At 35.9% G+C, this 23,207-nt stretch overlaps 1 protein-coding gene across 1 annotated transcript in view; it reads right to left on the reverse strand.

The window, feature by feature from the left end:
- Positions 1-208: 208 nt before the first annotated feature.
- PRLR (prolactin receptor) overlaps positions 209-23,207 on the reverse strand; it is a 66,050-nt gene continuing 43,051 nt past the window's right edge. The window contains exons 5-9 of the mRNA XM_053701201.1: positions 21,626-21,786; positions 15,841-15,982; positions 6,038-6,137; positions 3,920-3,989; positions 209-3,807 (exon numbers count right to left, since the gene is read on the reverse strand). Of these exons, the coding sequence (XP_053557176.1) occupies positions 2,806-3,807; positions 3,920-3,989; positions 6,038-6,137; positions 15,841-15,982; positions 21,626-21,786 (1,475 nt within the window). The 3' untranslated portion in view covers positions 209-2,805. The remainder of the gene's footprint in view (positions 3,808-3,919; positions 3,990-6,037; positions 6,138-15,840; positions 15,983-21,625; positions 21,787-23,207) is intronic.

The following is a 23,207-nucleotide window of genomic DNA, read 5'->3' on the forward strand; positions in this document are numbered from 1 at the left end:
AAATCAAGATCAGCTCAGGATTATACCCATGAAAAGAGTGGTAGACAATGTTCCTGGTTTCCTTCGCTTTAGCCAATTAGTGAAATATTTAAATTGCCATGCAGAATGTTGCAGGGTCATCATACCTAAGTAAAATGGAATCACTCCAGCCTCTCTGATGGAAGTGAAGCAAGTACAGTATTCAGAAATCTTACAGCAGAATACAGAATGCTTATGGCAATACTTTATTATACTAAGGCTTATATTTTGAGTTGAATATCCCTTTAGAAACAAACCAATCACTGCAAGTCAGCATGATTACTGTTAACACAATTTCAACAAACATTGTTTTAAGCTATATATCAGGTGTTTATTGAATCCTGAGCAACATTTCCAAACAACGATTTTTATCCCCCAGTTCCACCTTGGTTTCAGGTCCGACCTTCTTAACTACTGGCTGGAACAGTGCTTACTGTTCCACACAGTGTCCCTAACCCATGTGATTTTGCACTTAGACTTCAAAACTTTGTTGGTTTTCTAAAGTTTGAGTTTCTATAACGTAATGGACATCGCCATGTTTGAACTTAAGTTGCCCCTTATCAGTTTTCCCTGCTGAAAACTATTAGGGACAGATCGAAAAGAAGGTAATAAAAGAACGGATTCCACACAGCTTTGTTTGCACCAGCAGAAATAAATAGAAAACTAGTACAAAACATGGCAGCACCCATTACTTAATAGAACTTAAGCCTTTCAATATTAAAACCAATATAATTGTAAAAATTCAAACTACATATTCTTAGACTAATCTTTGCTTAGAATACATAATTGTTTCTAGCATGTATTTACTGTTTAACATCCCTTTAAAATTTTAGGAGGTATGTCAGAACTTTATTTTTGTATTTAATTTATATTATCTACATAAATATAAACTGTCAGGTAAAATATCAGCTTGGTAAGAATCTTAGCAGCGCACAGCTGTTCAATCACCATACACTGCATGCATATGGCGTAGAGCCAGATTCTCTCCTAATTTAGGATGAGTGATCTCAATTTCTTTATACAGCAGTTTGCAAACTTGCACTCCACTTCTCATTATTCCTCTCTTTGTAGAGATTATGGATGGATTTTTTTTTTTTTTTATGTAGACACTTTTTTCAAATCAAAATGAATAATCGTTTAAGTTGGTGGAATAATCCATATACCAAACAGATAAAGTTAACTGAGAAAAACAAATGTGACTTAAGTATTTTACTGCACACATGGGTATGTACAGTCTATTTAAAGTGTATTTTTTAAGTTAACCATTAAAGTATATACTTATACATTATTATTTTTTTACACTCTTTCATACATTTTACAGATTCATATATAGAAACATCTTGTAAATACAATACCTCTAAAAATAGTAATTTTATCAACAAAACAGGACTGTGAAGGGAAATCAGGATAGATGGGTAAGGCAGATCAAAAGGAGTTTTTCAGACAACACAGTTTTGGGCAAACTAAGGAAAATGGAAAAAAGCTCCCAAAACCATAAAATACTCAAAAAGGTTGGAGGCTTTAAAATGGTAAATTCAAGAATTTGGCAACAAAATATCTGAAATTGCAATAACCTGAAACCATAAGCAAGTGCTTATCTGTAAATTCTTAAATTTGTAATACATTTGTGAACTATAAATTACTCTTATAACCGTAATTACATTTATATTTTTTTTTAAAAAAGGGGACTAATCTCTACTAAATCACAAAAATATACTTTTTCATAACTCCCAAAATGTTTGCATTTAAATTTTAAGATTTTTGATAGGTTCCTAAAATAGAGGGAACATGTCACAATATTTTCAACTAGTGTACATCTGTTCTCTCAAGCAATCACATGCAAACCTGTATGATATTCATATTTATGTTATTCATTTGCACATGCAACAACTGGAATCCAAATTATCCAGAATTGTATGTATTTTCACAAAATCCTAACTTATGGTAACGTCCAGGTTATGTATACATGCAAACGTACAAAGTAGTCTTTTTATTCAGCAACTGTTCTTCGTTTTTGTAGGGAACAAAAATGTAAAAAAACATTCAAAATCCTGAAATGAACTTGACTTTTTTTTATATGGCTTTATCAACTATTAGGAACTGGAAAACCAACCGTGAAAATATATTGTTTTTCCATTTAGTGTATGATGCAACACTATGTCTGTTACATTATTCACATTCTAAGGTCCAAAAACTAGGTTTAACCTAGCTGAGTCGTCAAACTACAGTGGAAGGGCCCTCTACAAGGCAGGATTGTATAACATTTCTGTTTATTTAAAACGACTGAAAGTGATCAGCTTGTTATTTAATATTCAAGAAAATATATATAAGGAAATAGAGGTTTGTGGGCCCCAGAGGAGAACAGTTAGACAACTCTATAGGAATGAACACCTGCACTGCTCATGCTATTTTGATTGCACATTTTAAGTAATCAACCAGTTGTATGAAAACTGATTCAATAAAGTAAATAAACATATTTCTTCTTCCTTGTCTAAGAAACTACAAGATCCCTTTATCTAAAAGAACAAGTCTGTTTTTGCTTTGAAAGTTAAAAATTACACAAGTACTGTATATAAAGCCAGTGAGAGAAAAAAAAAAAAAAGTTAAATAATTTGTTCTGCGTTGTGATCTTAAATATGTGAAACTGATTGAAGATAAGCATATAACATTTTTGAGCAAAATAAAGAACAATAATTATATTAATCTGTTAAGCTAGGAATCCTAGCATTCATTGCACTTAGTTTACTTTATGAAGTTACTTAAAGAAGCAAATATGAAAATAGTCATTTAACTAAATGAAGGTAAAAAGCTGGATGGATCCATATAACCCATTCCTCCCCCCTGAATCTTGCCTTCATTTCGAGCTGGCATGGAGATGCCCTTGTGCTTTTCAGCTTGGCATGGTTGGAGAGATTTACAGTAGTCCTTTGATTGTTCATTGCTTAATTGATTGGCCTGAATTACCATGTCCTGCATTAACACTAAAACATTATTTGCCTCCACTCGCTCTACTTTTGTGTATTCCTTGTTTGGAATAGCAGAATATTGGTCAGTTCGGACGTTGTGGTCTTTGTGTTTTGGTATGAGTGCTAGTGCATTGTTTTGGTTGACCTTATGGACTTCAACATAATCCATTGTTCTAGCAGATTTAAAAGGTGCCTTTTCATTAGATAATAAGTGCATGGTGTCTTGCTCAATACCTTTGGAGCTCAAGTATTCTAGATCATTTTCCTTACTTAGTTTTTCTTCTTCAATTGTTTCTATTGTTTTAAAGTATCTTGGCTGATTCCTTTCTACAGATGGCATTAAAAACGCACCAAAGTTAAGATTCGGTGCTCCAACAATCTGCTTACAAACATCTGTAATATTGTTGTAGGACAGTTGTGACTCATTTCCAAACACTGACCCATCAGGCCAGACATACGACTTATTATCATTGAAATTTGAAAATGACCCTTCTGAGGCAACATTCTGAGAAGGCCATGTGCTGTTTCTTAAAGTGTGTTCATGAACGTTGTTGTCTGCACTTTCAAAACTTGGGAGGGGGTTTCTAAGATCCTTAATGCCTTCAGAAAAGGCAAAAGGGCTGTCACAGCTCCCTCTTCCAGAATCATTGTCTGTATCAGCAGGGGAGGCTTTAGTGCGTTTTTGGTCATCCTCCTGGCTTGCAATCAGATGCTCCTTGCTGTCATCCACTTCTAGGAATTCCACTAGCAGCTCTTCACAGTCAGAAGTTGGTGGAAAGCCATGGCAATCAAGAGCACTTAAGAAATCTGCAGTTTTCCCACTCTGTTAGATAAACAATAAAAGTACTTTAACACCGAAACTAAATATATATGCAAACGAGAGCTAACCCACTGTCCCCACAAAATTTAAGCACATTAAAACAAGAAAAAAATACCTCAAGAAGCTTGGTATCAAATCCCATAATCTTGGGCCCAGGGACTGGTGGCAAAAGACAGGACATCAAGCTACAGGAAGAAAAAATATATAAATATAAGAAAAAAATATAAAAAACAAAAAAAACACAAATCCTGGGGTTTTTTTTAATACCCACTTTGCTCAAAGACCCAAGTAGGTTCCATTTAACTTTAAAAAAAAAAAAAAAAATTAGACCAAAATCTAAATCAGGCAATGAGTATTGTCTATCCTGTTGCTAAACTTGCTTATATGCTTTGGCTTTTCTATCTAATTGTTACATATCCTTTCCTGAAAAGGAATCGGACGACTGCAAGCTGAATGTGATATGGCGTCCGTGACAAAAGTTTTTTTCTCTTTTTAGTCTTTTAGTACTAAATCCACAAGGCTATATTTATTTTATATAACTCTTGTTTTACTAAACAATAGCGATATGTGCTCTAAATTGATCATCTGTATTAATTTACAACATTAAGTACACATTTTAAACATATTTTTGAACAGCAAAAAATAAAAAGTAACATACTTTTCTAGTAGTGCTCAAGAAATAGAACATATTTGAGATAATGGTGTCTTATGACAAACCATAGAAACTAATTCAGCCCCACTAGACATTTATATTTTAAAGGGACCAAATCTTTTTTTTTTATCTAGTGGTCATTAGCTTAATGAAATCTTTTCCAATTTGTTTTGAACAGTATTAAGAGACCTAAAACTTAGCATAGTAATTCTGTTGAAAAGAGGATTTGGCAGACTCCTCAATTCTCTGTAGCATTATTAAATCTTATTCGCAAATGTTACATATAAAAAAATATAAAAATATTGCATTGGTTATAGAATAGATGTACATTTTCATCTGGGAGGCAAATAGCAAACCGTTAAGGAACATTTCTCATACAACATTAAAATTGTTTAGCACCAAAAAAAAAAAAAAAAAAAAAAAAAAAAAAAAAAAAGAGTTTAGTCAGACATGGAAATGTTTCTAATTACGATACACGTAAAAGAGCGAAAAGAATGAAACATTTACATTGAAGTAAACACCTCCATATTGCAAATCAAGAGGCGGAAGTGTATGGCGGTGGGAGAAGCAGACAATGGGTCATGATCTCAAGCTGAAGTTTAGTATATTCAGGAAAGGTGAGTGATTCACGGAATAAACTACCACAAGAGAAGGTAATAAACACAGTGGAGGACTTTAAGAATGCCTGGGATAAGCATAGGACTATCCTACCAACTAGATAAGTTGATACTTTCAGGAAATATTAGGCCGGCTTGCTGGGCCAATGGCTCTTATTTGCCGTCAAAATCTATGTTTTTATGTTTACTTGTGGCCCCAATCCCTAAGCTGCACTACATTATTTTAGATCAACTTACTGGAGAAACATATGATATTAAGAAGAATCTTCCAGGTAATATCAGTTACAGGATGTATGTTGAATTACATATCCCTTGAACAGTGTAGGAATGTAAACATTATATCAGTCGAAAAGTACGTAATGTGATGCATATAAACGTCCAATCTGATTATAAAAGGTGCGTGTAAACTTCCTATCTCATCTGAACATCTACTTCAGTTTACAAACCACAAATTTCACAACAACAAGTTAAAGACAGTTATAGGCTATGAAATAAAAAATACAATATTTTTAGCTTACATTCTAACGTGCTAAAGGATTAACCATAGAATGGAATTTGGCTTTTTGTTTGGATTCCGGAATACTTCAAATTACTGAATTACTGAGACTTTCCACTGTTTGGCTTATATCTGCAGTGTGTTGGATTTCAGAATAAGTTTGGGTTTTGGAATTCCAGATTTGGGAAAATGCACCTGTTTTTTTTTTTTTTTTTTTTTTTTTTTTTTTTAAAACGTGTGTGTGTGTGTGTGTGTGTGTGAGAGAATATATATATATATATATATATATATATATATATATATATATATATATATATATATATTATAGTATTGTCTTTTCATTATGAATTTTGCATAGTTATCTACTGCGCTAGTTTTTCCCCCTCATGTTTTGAAAGTAAAAATACCCCCCAGAGTTTCTGTAACTTTGCGACACAACAAAAGATGATTACACCTTTAAGACATTACCTGCATCCTTTTATTGCAATTGTCCAGATTACCGTCAAACAAAGGATGAACGATACTACACCTACAGATACCCACAAGGTCAGCTGTTTGCTGTTCACACCTGAAAAAAAAAAAAAAATTCATGACATGTTTTTACAAGTAATGTAATATAAAATATTTTATTAAATAACAAAAGTCTTAATAGTGAAAATATCAAGGCATTCACATACTACTTTGACAAAATGGAATTAAAAAGAATTGAAAAAAAGTGTTGTAAAAAGTTAAAAAAAAATAGTGATAACTTGGATACACTAAACACATATTTATACTAATATAACATTATACACAGTGATTGGTAAGCTCAGAGCACACACTCAATCTGTCACTAACTGCCCATAGCAAAATAAGACCATGAATATGATATTTTGCCAACAAAACAAAAAAAGAAAAGTTTTTTTTCATACTATAAAGGTCCACCCTGTGTGAGATTTCAAGATTGCTCAGAATAAGTCTGAATATTTTGAAATGGCTTTTTATGCACAGAATAAAAAAAACAAAAAAAACAAACAAAGTGTCCTTTTAATATTAGACCACAGTTTTGACCAATGGTACCCCCCCCCCCCTAGCAGACCCTTTAAATTTGAATCTAACCTAGGTTGTTCCATGAGCTTTCTAAAATGTCCTAGAGGGTGGGAGGGAGGAAAGAAAGAAAATAAAAAAGAGACGAGAAAAGAAAAGAAAGATAGATAGGAGGCTTCTGGGAAATTTATGTCCCGACTGTACAGGAAAGGAATAAACAGATCTTAAGCATAAATCTTGTTTTTGTTATTTATCAAGTGCATGCTTTTATACAATATTTTAATTTTAGGACAGCCTGTTAAAATTATAGTTACCTTTAATAGACAAAAAAGTGAGATTTACCAAAGTGGATAGGAATTATTTTTTTTGCGGGGCAATGTAACAGTGTTAGTCATGGGGAATGCTTATATACCAAATTCATTTTAGATTTACTAATTTTTTTTTTCTTCACATTAACACAATTAGGTGAGCAGATAAGTAAAAGCAAACAGGATCCTATGGTAAAGTTAACACATCCAAAATTATTTGTAAATCTTTGGAGCTAGAGCCATTTTTTTCAATAATAGTTTATCATTGGATTGTAGCAAATGATTCAACAAGATAATTCCTATGTCTAGAGAGTTATATTTGCTTAAAAAACATAATTTATGTAAGAACTTACCTGATAAATTCATTTCTTTCATATTGGCAAGAGTCCATGAGCTAGTGACGTATGGGATATACAATCCTACCAGGAGGGGCAAAGTTTCCCAAACCTCAAAATGCCTATAAATACACCCCTCACCACACCCACAATCCAGTTTAACGAATAGCCAGGCAGTGGGGTGATAAAGAAAGTAGTAGAAAGCATCAACAAAGGAAATTTGGACTTCCGGTGGGCGGCGTTTGAAGATGGCCACAGATTCTTGGAGCTCTGCATAGCTTGTGGAAGAAGTGACCTTACACGTAGCCATCCTTACATCCCTTGGCAATATCTTGTGCCCGGGAACTATCTTGGATCGAGGCATACCACCCCTTGGCCGCCGAGAAGCAAATTAAAGTAGAAAAGGATATTTAACGCAGTGACAAGCATTCTACCGCCACGTGGGGTACATGTACAATGGACACTCTCACTTCTGGTAAATCGGATGCAACCATGCAAGTATTGGCTGAAATAAAAGCCTTTTTCATGCCCAGGCTAGATCTACTTCTATCCTCCTGTATGAGTCTCTGTGCAGCAATGAGAATATCGGAAATCCCCCCCCCCCCCCCTTGCTGGAGAGAAACACGTCAAATCACCCGGGTCATATCTGGTATACTACAACTAGCATCCCTGCATCCTATACATATGAGGCAGCGAGCGGTCTACCAGACCTAACCTTCACGCAACTGAAAGCAGCGACTGAGATGCCAATGACAGCCACGATTCCCTTACATCTGCAGACGCTGAAATCTGCTGCAGATCCACACTGCAAATCACAATGGGACTTGCTGTTGTCCTCCTCACCCTCTCTGGCGTGTAACCTAGATGGATTGAGCAGTAAGGGAGGTATTGCCTATTACATCTGCAGCCCTACAAACCACACTAAGAATACCCATGATCACTGCTTTGTTTTATTTATCACGACATTCACTGCTGGCTTATTTGAAGGGGGGAGAACCGGTATGAAAACGGAGGATGTGCCTTTACAATTGAATGAGATGCGTCTACCTACTGGGGTTGGCTGAATTATAACTCACTTGTGTTATCGATCGCTATTGATCTTTCTGCTCTAAAGGACACTTCTTTTGTCTCTGGTGGACTTTGATACTGGCACTGTGGGTACACCGGACTAGTAATCTGTATGAAACAGAACATATTTGATCTTTGAATCGCCTTGATACACGCCATCTTGTATAGAAGCGGACATTTCACTCAGTACTCCTATATTATTTCTGGGAGCCCTTGTGCATTATGACAGCTTGTGTTGTCATTTTTAAGGCAGCTGAAGTTTTAGTTAGTGCACAAATAATTTACGTCGTAAAACTTTAATTCTAAATCTACCACTCATTATGCTCAAGGATTGAATACGGTGTGTATAAATGTTTCATTGTAACTTACTTAAATTTCTTTCTTTATGTACCTTTCACTCTAAATGCCAGCAGATTGCAGTTGATTACTATTCTTATAATTTAATCTGGGATGACTGTATAAATGTAAAGTGTATGCTCGGTGCAGCAGAGGATCTCACATTTTAGGCAATATAACCTACAAGTAGTCTGCCAGCACTCTTAACCAAGGTGAATTACACAAGCACCTAACACCTTCTTAATATCATATCCCACTCCTACCTGACCGTTAATCTACTCCCAGTATTTTTACTTAGTTAGTGGTAAATTCTAATTTTAATATAGGCTATCAGAAAGCAATCTTGTCTTCTCCCAATTGGGATCGATATTTATCCCCTATGGCATGCTATCATGCTATACTGTTTATCGTTGTCTTGGGTTTTCTGTCATGCTGTTTCCTGCTTGTTTGTGTCTTTTTACAGACTCAAAATAGTAAGCGAAGTCCATCTAATATAATGCATACACTTACATTATACCACTTAATTGTTTATAACCTCTAAAAACTAACTACTAGACTAGCCTATCATACGCCATATTATTTTAAACTGCGGCTGTCACGTCTTCCCACTTCTGTGGAATACTACCGTATTGCATAAAGCGGTGTGGCAGAAATGCTTCTAATGTCGCAATCTGGCTTCAATGTACACTTCCAGCCCATTTATTTTATATCATTGCTGGCTGAGTGATTTGCATTTGGGGCCAACATTTGATAGTGGGTGTACTAGCTGATATGGTAAACTGGCGGTCCCTGACTGTTTATTGATCATTTTGGACTATCTTGTTAACAATATTGGGGATGTTCTAGAGTGGCCAGTGAATTAGTCTACCACTATACATACCTTTCAGCCTCTTATTTTCTTTAAGACATGCCTTTTTTTTTTTTGTTTGCTTGTTCTTTTCTCTCTTTATTTTTTCTTCCTTTGTTCTCTGTTAATTTTAGTTTTGTTTTTAGGTTTATAGGTGTTTAGTTGTATTAGTTCATAAAATAACAAAACCCCAACATTGAGGTGCATATGCATATAACCTAGATGACACTCAAATCCGAAGACGTTCCTTGCATTTCTTACTATAAACGTGTTTATTACATTTTCATGTATCTGGGAATGTATATTGTTACATTTCTTTCTCATGCTTTATCAATTTTGTAATCCCCTAACACACCCTGCGTGGTGTGTTACGGATATTTGTTTTACGAATGTACCTTGTATTGGTGATAAATAAAATAAAATAAAAAAAAAAAAAAAAAAAAAAAAAAACCCCACAAAGGAAATTTGGAAATAATTGTGCTTTATACAAAAAATCATAACCACCATAAAAAGGGTGGGCCTCATGGACTCTTGCCAATATGAAAGAAATGAATTTATCAGGTAGGATCTTACATAAATTATGTTTTCTTTCATGTAATTGGCAAGAGACCATGAGCTAGTGACATATGGGACATCAATACCCAAGATGTGGAGTCTTTCACTCAAGAGTCACTAGAGGGGGAGGGAATAAAAATAAAAACAGAAATATTTCGCTGAAAAATTAATCCACAACCCAAAAAAATAAGTTTATTTTCATTTTTGAAAGAAAAAAAAAAAAAAAAAAACTTAAATCAAAGCAGAAGAATCAAACTGAAACAGCTGCCTGAAGAACTTTTCTACCAAAAACTGTTTCCGAAGAAGCAAATACATCAAAACGGTAGAATTTAGTAAATGTATGCAAAGAGGACCAAGTCGCCGCTTTGCAAATCTGATCAACTGAAGCTTCATTCTTAAAGGCCCACGAAGTGGAGACTGATCTAGTAGAATGAGCTGTAATTCTTTGAGGCGGGGCCTGACCTGACTCCAAATAAGCTTGATGAATCAAAAGTTTCAACCAAGAAGCCAAGAAAATAGCAGAAGCCTTCTGACCTTTTCTAGGACCAGAAAATAAAACAAATAGACTGGAAGTCTTCCTGAAATATTTTGTAGCTTCTACATAATATTTCAAAGCTCTTACCACATCCAAAGAATGTAAGGATCTCTCCAAAGAATTCTTAAGATTAGGACATAAGGAAGGGACAACAATTTCTCTACTAATGTTGTTAGAATTCACAACCTTAGGTAAAAATTGAAAAGAAGTCCGCATAACTGCCTTATCCTGATGAAAAATCAGAAAAGGAGACTCACAAGAAAGAGCAGATAGCTCAGAAACTCTTCTAGCAGAAGAGATAGCCAAAAGGAACAACACTTTCCAAGAAAGTAGTTTAATGTCTAAAGAATGCATAGGCTCAAATGGAGGAGCCTGTAAAGCCTTCAGAACCAAATTAAGACTCCAAGGAGGAGAAATTGATTTAATGACAGGCTTAATATGAACTAAAGCCTGTACAAAACAGTGAATATCAGAAAGTATAGCAATATTTCTGTGAAATAAAACAGAAAGAGCGAAGATTTGACCTTTCAAGGAACTTGCAGACAAACCCTTATCCAAACCAACGTGAAGGAACTGTAAAATTCTAGGAATTCTAAAAGAATGCCAGGAGAATTTATGAGAAGAACACCATGAAATGTAAGTCTTCCAAACTCTATAATAAATCTTTCTAGAGACAGATTTACGAGCTTGTAACATAGTATTAATCATTGAGTCAGAGAAACCTCTGACTTAGAACTAAGCGTTCAATTTCCATACCTTAAAATTTAATGATTTGAGATCCTGATGGAAAAACGGACCTTGACATATTAGGTCCGGCCGTAACGGAAGTGGCCAAGGCGGGCAACTGGACATCCGAACCAGATCTGCATACCAAAACCTGTGTGGCCATGCTGGAGCCACCAGCAACACAAAAGACTGTTCCATGATGATTTTGGAGATCACTCTTGGAAGGAGAACTAGAGGCGGGAAGATATAAGCAGGATGATAACACCAAGGAAGTGTCAGTGTATCCACTGCTTCCGCCTGAACATCCCTGGACCTGGACAGGTATCTGGGAAGTTTCTTGTTTAGATGAGAGGCCATGAGATCTATCTCTGGAAGACCCCACATCTGAACAATCTGAGAAAACACATCTGGATGGAGAGACCACTCCCCTGGATGTAAAGTCTGGCGGCTGAGATAATCCGCTTCCCAATTGTCTACACCTGGGATATGCACCGCAGAGATTAGACAGGAGCTGGATTCCGCCAAGTATTCAAGATACTTCTTTCATAGCTTGGGGACTGTGAGTTTCACCCTGATGATTGACATATGCCACTGTTGTGATATTGTCTGTCTGAAAAAAATGAACGGTTCTCTCTTTAACAAAGGCCAAAACTGAAGAGCTCTGAGAATTGCACTGAGTTCTAAAATATTTATTGGTAATCTCCCTCTTGAGATTTCCAAACCCCTTGTGCTGTCAGAGATCCCCAAACAGCTCCCCAACCTGAGAGACTCATCTATTGTGATCACAGTCCAGGTTGGCCGAACAAAAGAAGCCCCTTGAACTAAACGATGGTGATCTATCCACCATGTCAGAGAGTGTCGTACATTGGGATTTAAGGATATTAATTGTGATATCTTTGTATAATCCCTGCACCATTGATTCAGCAAACAAAGCTGAAGAGGTCTCATGTGAAAATGAGCAAAGGGGATCGCGTCCGATGCTGCAGTCATGAGACCTAAAACTTCCATGCAAATAGCCACTGAAGGGAATGACAGACTGAAGGTGCCGGCAGGCTGCAACCAATTTTAAATGTCTCTTGTCTGTTAGAGACAGAGTCATGGACACAATCTATCTGGATCTTGTCTGAGGAATCAAGAAACTCTTTGGTAAATTGATCCTCCAACCATGTTTCCGAAGAAACAACACTAGTTGATTTGTGTGAGATTCTGCAGAACGTAAAGACTGAGCTAGTACCAAGATATCGTCCAAATAAGGAAACGCTGCAATACCCTGTTCTCTGATTACAGAGAGTAGGGCACCCAGAACCTTTGAAAAGATTCTTGGAGCTGTTTCTAGGCCAAATGGAAGAGCAACAAATTGGTAATGCTTGTCTAGAAAAAAGAATCTCAGAAACTGAAAATGTTCTATGAATCGGAATATGAAGGTATGCATCCTTCAAGTCTATTGTGGACATATAATGTCCTTGCTGAACAAAAGGCAGAATAGTCCTTATAGTCACCATCTTGAAAGTTGGTACTCTTACATAACTATTCAAAATTTTCAGATCCAGAACTGGTCTGAATAAATTTTCCTTCTTTGGGACAATGAATAGATTTGAATAAAACCCCAAACCTTGTTTCAGAAGAGGAACTGGCATGATTACCCCTGAAGACTCCAGGTCTGAAACACACTTCAGGAAAGCCTGAGCTTTTACTGGATTTACTGAGATACGTGAAAGAAAAAAAAATCTTCTCACAGGAGGTCTTACTCTGAATCCTATTCGATACCCTTGAGAGACAATGCTCTGAATCCATTGATTTTGAACAGATTTTATCCAAATATCCTTTAAAAACCTTAATCTGCCCCTACCAGCTGAGCTGGAATGAGGGCCGCACCTTCATGCGGACTTAGGGGCTGACTTTGGTTTTCTGAAAGGCTTGGATTTATTCCAATTTGAGGAAGGCTTCCAATTGGAGGCAGATTCCTTAGAATAAAGAACAAAAAAAATTCAATCCTTCCCCCGACGAAAGGAACGAAAACAGTTAGAAGCCTTAGATTTACCCTTAGGTTTTTTTATCCTGAGGCAGGAAAACTCCCTTTCCCCCAGTAACAGTTGAAATAATAGAATCCAACTGGGACCCAAATAAATTATTACCTTGGAAAGAAAGAGATAGTAATCTAGAATTAGATGTCATATCAGCATTCCAGGATTTAAGCCACAAAGCTCTTCTAGCTAAAATAGCTAAAGACATGGATCTAACATCAATTTTGATAATATCAAAAATAGCATCATAAATAAAATGATTAGCATATTGCAGTAAGCGAATAATGCTAGATAAGTCAGAATCCAATTCCTGTTGCGCTAAATTCTACAACCAGAAAGTTGATGCAGCCGCAACATCAGCCAAAGAAATTGCAGGTCTAAGAAGATGACCTGAATATAAATAGGCCTTCCTTAGGTAAGATTCAAGCTTCCTATCTATAGGATCCTTAAAGGACGTACTATCTCCCATAGGAATAGTGGTATGTTTAAAAAGAGTATAAATAGCCCCTTCAACTTTGGGGATCTTTTCCCAAAACTCTATAGATTTTTCTGCTAAAGGATACAATTTTTTAAACCTTGAAGAAGGAATAAAAGAAGTACCTGGCTTATTCCATTCCTTTAGAAATCATATCAGAAATATCCTTAGGAATAGGAAAAACCCCTGGAAAAACCACAGGAGGTTTAAAAACAGCATTTAAACGTTAATTAGACTGAACGTCAAGAGGACTGGTTACCTCAATATCCAAAGTAATTAACACTTCTTTTAATAAAGAACACATATACTCAATTTTAAATAAATAAGTAGATTTGTTAGTGTCAATGTCTGAGGAAGGATCTTCTGAATCAGATAGATCCTCATTAGAAGAGGATAAATTATTATGATGTTGGTCATCTGAAATTTCATAAACTAAATGAGAAGTTTTAAAAGACCTTTTACGTTTATTTAAAGGTGGAAATGCAGACAAAGCCTTCAGAATAGAATCAGAAACAAATTCTTTAAAATTTACAGGTATATCATGCACATTAGAAGTTGAAGGAACTGCAACTGGCAATGTACTATTACTAATGGATACACTATCTGCATGTAAAAGTTTTATCATGATAACTATTACAAATGACATTCGGTGAGATAATTTCTACAATTTTACAACAAATGCACTTAGCTTTGGTTGAACCGATGTCAGGCAGCAATGTTCCAGTAGAAGCTTCTGAGGCAGGATCATGTTGAGACATCTTGCAAAATGTAAGATAAAAAACAACATATAAAACAAAATTATTTCCTTATATGACAGTTTCAGGAATGGGAAAACATGCAAATAGCATAGCCCTCTGATGAGGCAAACATCAATGGGGTATTGAAATAATAAAAAAGTTTGGCGCCAAGTATGACGCACAACGTAACTAAACTTTTTTGGCGCCAAAAAAATAACCGTAAATGACACACTCGCGTCACTAATGACGCAACAGAGTGAAAGGTCTCGGCGTCAAGTATGACGCCGGAAGTGCCAAACTTGCGTCAGACATACTTTTTCGCGTCAAAAATGACGCAATAAAGTTTAGCATTTGTCGCACCCGCGGGCCTAATACCGCCCGCAATTTGTAAGAAGTAGTCAATTGAAAAAAAAAAGACTAAACCCCAGGTAAGAAATAAATTTCATATTTAAAAGATGTTTATATTCCCCAAATATGAAACTGACAATCTGCAGAAGGAAATACATGAACCCGACTCATGGCAAATATAAGTACAATACATATATTTAGATCTTTATATAAATGCATAAAGTGCCAAACCATAGCTGAGGTGTCTTAAGAAAATAAAAACATACTTACCAAAAGACACCCATCCACATATAGCAGATAGCCAAACCAGTACTAAAATAGTTATTAGTGGAGGTAATGGTAAATTGAGAGTATATCGTCGATCTGAAAAGGGAGGTAGGAGATGAATCACTACAACCGATAACAGAGAACCTATGAAATAGACCCCCGTTAGGGAAATCATTGTATTCAAATAAGTGATACTCCCTTCACGTCCCTCTGACATTCGCTGTACTCTGAGAGGAATCGGGCTTCAACAATGCTGAGAAGCGCATATCAACGTAGAAATCTTAGCACAAACTTACTTCACCACCTCCATAGGAGGCAAAGTTTGTAAAACTGAATTGTGGGTGTGGTGAGGGGTGTATTTATAGGCATTTTGAGGTTTGGGAAACTTTGCCCCCTCCTGGTAGGATTGTATATCCCATACGTCACTAGCTCATGGGCTCTTACCAATATGAAAAATGAATTTATCAGGTAAATTCTTACATAAATTATGTTTTTCTAACTTTGACCCCCAAAATCTCTTACACATCTACAACCACCATAAACACCCATGCTAAATAGTTTCTAAATTTTGTCCTGAGTTTAGAAATGCCCAACGTTTACATGTTCTTTGCTTTTTTTTTTTTCACTAGCTCATGGACCCTTGCCAATTACATGAAAGAAAAATAATGGTAAAAATCTACATACCAGGAATTTGGATGTAACTTTCAGGTGTCCAATCACTCCAGAATCCATTATGATCTGGCCTGCATCGAACCTGGACGGCATAGTTTCCCCCACGTTGTAAGCTAAACAATGTCAGTGTGGTTTTGCCTTCAACTGGATAGTCCTAAAGTAGGAGGTACAGGATTTGTAATAATGGTTTATATCAGGAAAACAAAACAAAAACACCCCATACTTTTCTTACCCCAAAAAATTTAATTGGATTTTCAAACTGCAAGTTTCTAACTCTTCTTGGGTTTCTAACTCAACTATATATTTGGTTAATGTTATTCTTAAATTGATTTTACTCAATTTGTGTACTAAAGGGTTTTACAGTTACAAATCTCTAAATCCATAATTATTCAGAAATCCACTTTTTCATCAATTTTTTAAAAATAAAATTACCATTTTCAAGTCACATTCTTCTCTACCTACGCCTTATAGTTTGGTTTGTGTGTTCTAAAATGCAAATGCTAGTAATGTATTTTTTTTATTAAAACAATGATTACTATTTACATCACTATCTTTCTTTCTGATGGAACTATATATTTATTTATATAAAACTACATTTAGATTGCATGTACAAGCTGTATTATGATGTGAATATTGCCTAAATTACATAAAATATTGTTGTTTGAACTTGGCGCTAATCCCGTCTTCAAGATGTCCCATTTTACAGATGTAAATATACAAATGTTCCAAAATCCAAACCAAGCAGTTTGGATAAAGGGTTTTGTACCTTTATTGGGGTAATGATTATGTTTTTTACAGGGATGCAATTTACAAAACAAACAAAAAATAAAAAATTACTAGTCCACTTGAAAGATATGCCTTTTCTAATTTCTTTTATAGCCAATTAATTCTAATTCTTCTTAAAGGGACACTTATGTCATGCAATTTTAAATAACTTTCCAATTTAGTTCCATTTACAAAATGTGCACAGTATTTTTATATTTACACTTTTTGGAGTCACCAACTCCTACTGAGTATGTGGCAAGGATTCACAGAATATACGTATATGCATTTGTGATTGGCTGATGGCTGTCACATTATTATTCTTTATTTATAAAGCGCCAGATTCTGCAGCACTGTCCATGGGTAACAAAGATAAAAAGACAGTACAATGAGACACCAGACAAAATTTAAACAAATACAGGGGGAATTGGGATTCAATACATGAGTGTAGATAGACATTTTGAAATTTGTCAGAAAAAAAAATCTAGTATTAATTTTAATTTCAGAAAGTGCTATTGCATTGTTTTTTCATGCATTTGTTGATTATGCAAATCTACTGTATTTGCTGGTTCTTTAAATTATATTTTACTGTTAACTAGCTCAGGACCAATGCAAATTCTAGTGTAAGCTAATCTAGACAACACAACCATATGCAAAAAGCTCTGCTAAATACCTAATTCCCTATACTAGATAGGGAATATCCAAAACAACAAAATCTAAACAAAATGCACCCCCCTCTATTTTACACATAAGAGACTATCTGCCAATACAGCACAGAAAATGTTTGAAGGCTGACAGAGATTATGCCTGAACATCTGAGACAAGACTCCTTTCTTCACATTATATATATATATATATATATATATATATATATATATATATATATATATATATATATATACATACATACATACATACATACATACAAACACACACAACAAGCATTTACTGAGAAAAGCAGTATATGTCAAAGTTGGGAAGACAAACTATTAGAACATGATACTTTATTTCATAAAAATCCTGGGCAATTGTTTGTGCAGATTTTTCACTTGTGGTAAAGTCTTCCGTAATCATTCAGTCCCCCCCCCCCCATTTTGCAGTAGTTTTCACTAGATTTAAAGATGTCAGTAAAGAGGAGAGATTGGACCATTAATCTCTAGGGTATCAGAATTTGCCAAACGTGAATAGACTTGTTCAAAACACAAACCACAAAGACACATTGTGTGTGTGTATGTGTATATGTGTGTGTGTGTGTGTGTATATATGTAATAAATATATATATATTTGCATACAAAGAGAGAAGCGCTCTACCAGGAACGAACAACAGCTCAGTGGCTTGTTCTATGGCGATTTACCACCCGGAAGCAGCCTCTTAGACCAGTGTGCTTTTCACAGAAGAAAACTTTCCTGAAGTATATCAGTCTGATCATATATATATATATATATATATATATATATATATATATATATATATATATATATATATATATATATATATATATATATATATATATATATATATATATATATATATATATATATATATATATATATATATATATATATATATATATATATATATATATATATATATATATATATATATATATATCTCCTTATAGGGAAAGCACAATCTCACCACTTGTTAAGTGCCACGGTGCTCTGCTGTAAATAATCCAAAACGTCCACAGAATGCAGGCACTCACTGGTCTTAGTAAAATATAACAATTTTATTTAGAAATCATTAAAATGACATAACGTTTCGGCACCAGTATGTGCCTTTGTCAAATGTCAGCATGTAACCAAAAGAATATGCAGCACACTTAAAATTAATATGACACACAATTAAAAACATACCCCTTTTAAAGATGTGAGCAAGCTATTACCGCCATGCCGCCACTCGCGTCTTCCCATCCATGGCAATGACGTCACGTACGCACGCTACGTGCCTAGCGTGATGACGCATGGCACGGCTTTGCCATAGCGACGTCGGATAGCCACACGCGTCAGAGTGGGGAGTGACTTAATCACGCATACAAATCACTATCAGGGACGTCTGTGTATAATTGTTGCTAACAGCAACCAAAACAATCCACAATGTGTATAGCGTGTTTAATGTTTGGACATAGCGGTTATAGACAAAACCATTGATAATGTTAGAAACATATTATTAAATGGCATATTGGAACATAATCTGATAGATGATTAGATCTAATGTGTGATTTCTATATGCGAAAAACTGTCAAACTAAAAAAAAAAAAAAGGAGGCCAATCAATGGGCCATCCTTAGAGAATAGGCACAAAGTGCCAGAATAGACAGTAAAAGGTATCAGCACAAGAAAAACATAGCACCTTGCCATTACATACATAATACAGATGAAGACAAGCGAAAACTATCACTATTAATTTTGTCACTATTAAATTTGTAACCCCTGGTGCAAGACATTAGTAGATGTATTAAGAAACATAATCATATAAATATATGAACAATTGCATATATATTGTAGCATCATGCCACCCTGGGGTAAAGATAGAAACTTTATTAGTGAATAGTGAGCTATCATTTAGGTATGTCCAGGGCAATGACTCTTCAGTGTGGTATTAATAGAATGGGCTAAAGTCCAGTGAGGTGTTGAGGCCTTTAGGGACCAACGTGTCCAACTTGTGAATCCATCTGCTTTCAAGCTGGAGCAGTCTATTGGCCCTATCACCCCCTCTTGGCATGGGGGGAACGTGGTCAATTAACATGGACCTAATACTTGACAAGGAGTGTTTCAAAGCCACGCAGTGGCGTGCCACTGGCTGATCTGATTCGCCGGACTTCAATGCAGCACGAATTGCACACCGGTGGTTTGCCATCCTATCACGGAAGGGGGTGATCGTCTTATCCACATATACACTGGAACAAGGGCAAATCAATATGTATATTACATAGTTACTCATGCAACTCAAGCGATGGTTTATCTTGTACCTCTTGTTTGAATGTGGGTGCTGAAACGAATTACCCCGATTCATGCTATTGCATGTGGTGCAATTGCCACAAGGAAAACAACCCATTTTGGAGGTTTTAAGCCAGGATTCCTTATGGTAGTGTTTAACAGGATCCGATTTTACTAGGTGGTCCCTGAGGTTTTTGGCTCTGCGATAGACCAATCTCGGAGGTGGCATGTTCCGAAAAGGTAGTGTTGGATCAGTCTCCATGACCGGCCAGTGTTTACGCACTGCTCCTGTCAACTTTTCATTACCAGGTGTGTAGGTGGTAATCAGGTTAAGCTGTTCGCGTTTGGCTTTGCTCTGTTCTTTATGGCCATCCATACACAGCCTCTCTTGTGTCTTAATAATTTCAGTTCTGGCATACCCTCTGTTACTCAATTTCTTGCCCATTTCCTCCAACCGAGTGGTCCGTAATGATAGCTCACTGTTGTTTCTCAAGACTCTGGTGAGCTGGGAAGTGATGACACCTTGTTTTTGGTGTGCAGGGTGGAAGCTTCTGGCATCTAATAAGGAGTAGCGGTCCGTGGGTTTAGTGTACAAGGATGTACCGAACCGCAACTTGCCTGATTCATCCACCTTGAACACATTCAAATCAAGAAAATCTACGCAACTTAAATCATATTCAAGCTTGAAACGTATAGGAGACTCCATGAGGTTCAAATGTGACACCCACTCACGCAGGGATGCTTCACTACCCCTCCAGATGAGAAACACGTCCTCAATGTAGCGTGTATAGTATTTCACCTTGGGGTTCTCAAAAGGCTTCATGAGTTCACGCTCATACCATGCCATAAAGATATTAGCGTAAGTGGGTGCCACATTCGAACCCATGGCAGTCCCTGAAATCTGTAAATAATAACTTTCCTCAAACTTAAAGTAATTTTTGTCCAGACAAAATGATAACAATGTGCAAAGGAATTCAATAGGTGGTCAAAGGTAATTAACATTACCTGTCACCATGGACCTGACAGCCTCCACCCCACCCGCGTGGGGAATCACCGTGTAGAGGCTGTCAACATCCATGGTGACCAGGATGTCATCATGTCGAAGATCAGAGTAATCTTTCAGGATTTTCAAAAGACTCGGTGGGAGAAGGTATAATGTGGGCACAATCGGATAGTCAGTGGTGAGAAATGCATATTCCTTTTCACTGGCCATTTGAGTGAAAAGGAATATGCATTTCTCACCACTGACTATCCGGTTGTGCCCACATTATACCTTCTCCCAAAGGTCCATAAGACCTTGGTGAACCCACCGGGCAGGCCTATTTTATCTGCCCGGGGGTCTGTACTTACCAACATAGCCATCTACATTGACTCACATCTTCAGAGTGTGGTTAAGAATACTGATGCTTATTTGCAGGACTCACCGAGTCTTTTGAAAATACAAAGCCTTATAAGCAGGCAAAACATGTGTTTGCCAATGAATGAATAAAAAGCTGATAAAACCTGAACACTGTAACTTAGAGTAAGGATTCAGAATAAAAAAAAAAAAAAAATAAATAAAATTACAAGGGCCATTATTACAACAAAAAAGCAAAAGATCACTTATTCCTCCTAATAAATGACCGTGTGCAGATACAGACTGTAAACAGATACTATTAATATGGATATGCTTTTTCTTGCAGTTGGGACCCCACTCATACCTGGAGCAAACAGAAAATGGATGATTTTTTTTTAGAAGAAATTGTTGACACCAAAAAGGAAAACAAGGGAACTAACCAATGAGGAAGGATCATCTGAAATATTATGCATCGCCTTCACTAACATGAGTCTCTCCTAAGGTCAGTGTTGGTAGAATTATCCTTTAATAGTGCTCTCCGAGTCTAGATCTACTGTATGGAAACAATATATGGATAAGAATGCCTAAGATAGAATTAGCAGATATCGAAAGAGGGGTAGAATAGTATTTTCCATTTGAAAGACTCCATAGTCAATATTGTAAAGGGTATTTCTTTAAAACGTCTTACTATAAAAAGACATCCAGCAAGAGGAAATAAATAATTAAACAGTGTTAAAATGGTTCGGAAGACCTCACATACCTCCCATGTCTGCTCTTTCTCTTCTTTTATTCGTACAACGTATTTTAATGTTAACCAACCGCTCTTGACATCGGCCATTGCAGGTGGAAGCCATGTTACTATAACACTCGATTTGTTTACATCGAGAGAGAGTGACACATTCATAGGTGGGAAAGGTTCAACTATAGATTTAAAAAAAATTTTTTTTAAATGGTGATGACAAAAAAAAGAAAATACTAAGTATTAATTTGCTGACAAAATGTACAATATTATTATGTATGCAATATAGTTTTACCTTACTGCCTGCAAGTTTATGCGTAATTATACAGGACTTGAATTTTAAACATCAACATTAGCTCCAGAGTAATTTATAAACATAGAGCTTAGTATGGAAAGCAAATGTAATAATCTTAAACAAAATGTTATGTCCAATTTATAAAAAAATAAAATAAAAAAAATAAAAATCTCTATAATTTGGGTAAAACAATTCTAAATTCGCAATAATTCAAGGTGGGTTAACAAAAGCATTAAATTACAACTAATTAATCATATTGGATAATTCTTACACAAAGCATGCAATGATATTCCAAGGCATAAATCTTTCTGTGTCTAACAGATGCTGTATGATTTTAGTGACCTCGTGACATGTGCTTAGAGTATATCTAATGCCTATAGAAATGTCACTAGCTCCAGCTGGGTTAGGTTTCAGAAAACACTTTTTTTGTACCAGGATGACAAGCTGGAATTTAACCTATAAAGTACTAAACATAGTAACTACTATTCCAAGTGTTAATTTCCACCACCATTTTGTTGAACCTTCACCTAAATACAAATCCATAAAAGGGACATTATGCTTAAAAGTATTTTAGGGTTATTTGGCTCCACCACTGCATAAATGATTAAACTGCTATGTACAAAAAAGGAAATTTATTCTTACCTGATAAATGTGTTTCTTTTTAGATACAATGAATCCACAGATTTCATCCATACTTGCGGGATATCGCCTCCTGGTCAGCAGGAGGAGGCAAAGAGCACCACAGCAGAGCTGTATATATAGCTCCTCCCTTCGCTCCCACTCCAGTCATTAGACCGAAGTTAGGAAGAGAAAGGAAAAGCCAAGGTGCAGAGGTGACTAAAGTTTAACAAAAACAAAGACCTGTCTCATAAAACAGGGTGGGCCGTGGACTCATCGTATCTAAAAAGAAACAAATTTATCAGGTAAGAATGAATTTCCTTTTCTTTTTAAAGATACGATGAGTCCACGGATTTCATCCTTACTTGTGGGATACAATACCAAAGCTATAGTACACGGATGAAAAGGGAGGGACAAGACAGGGAACCTAAACGGAAGGCACCACTGTTTGAAGAACCTTCCTCCCAAAAACAGCTTCAGATGAAGCAAAGGTATCAAATTTGTAAAATTTTGAAAAAGTGTGAAGAGACGACCAAGTTGCAACCTTGCAAATCTGTTCAACCGAAGCATAATTTTTGAATGCCCATGAGGAAGTCACAGCCTTAGTGGAATGAGCCATAATTCGTTCAGGAGGCTGCTGTCCAGCAGTCACATATGCAAAACGGATGATACTCAAAACGCAAAACGGAT

This window comes from Bombina bombina, chromosome 2 (genome assembly GCF_027579735.1).
Source record: "Bombina bombina isolate aBomBom1 chromosome 2, aBomBom1.pri, whole genome shotgun sequence".
Lineage (NCBI taxonomy): Eukaryota > Metazoa > Chordata > Amphibia > Anura > Bombinatoridae > Bombina > Bombina bombina.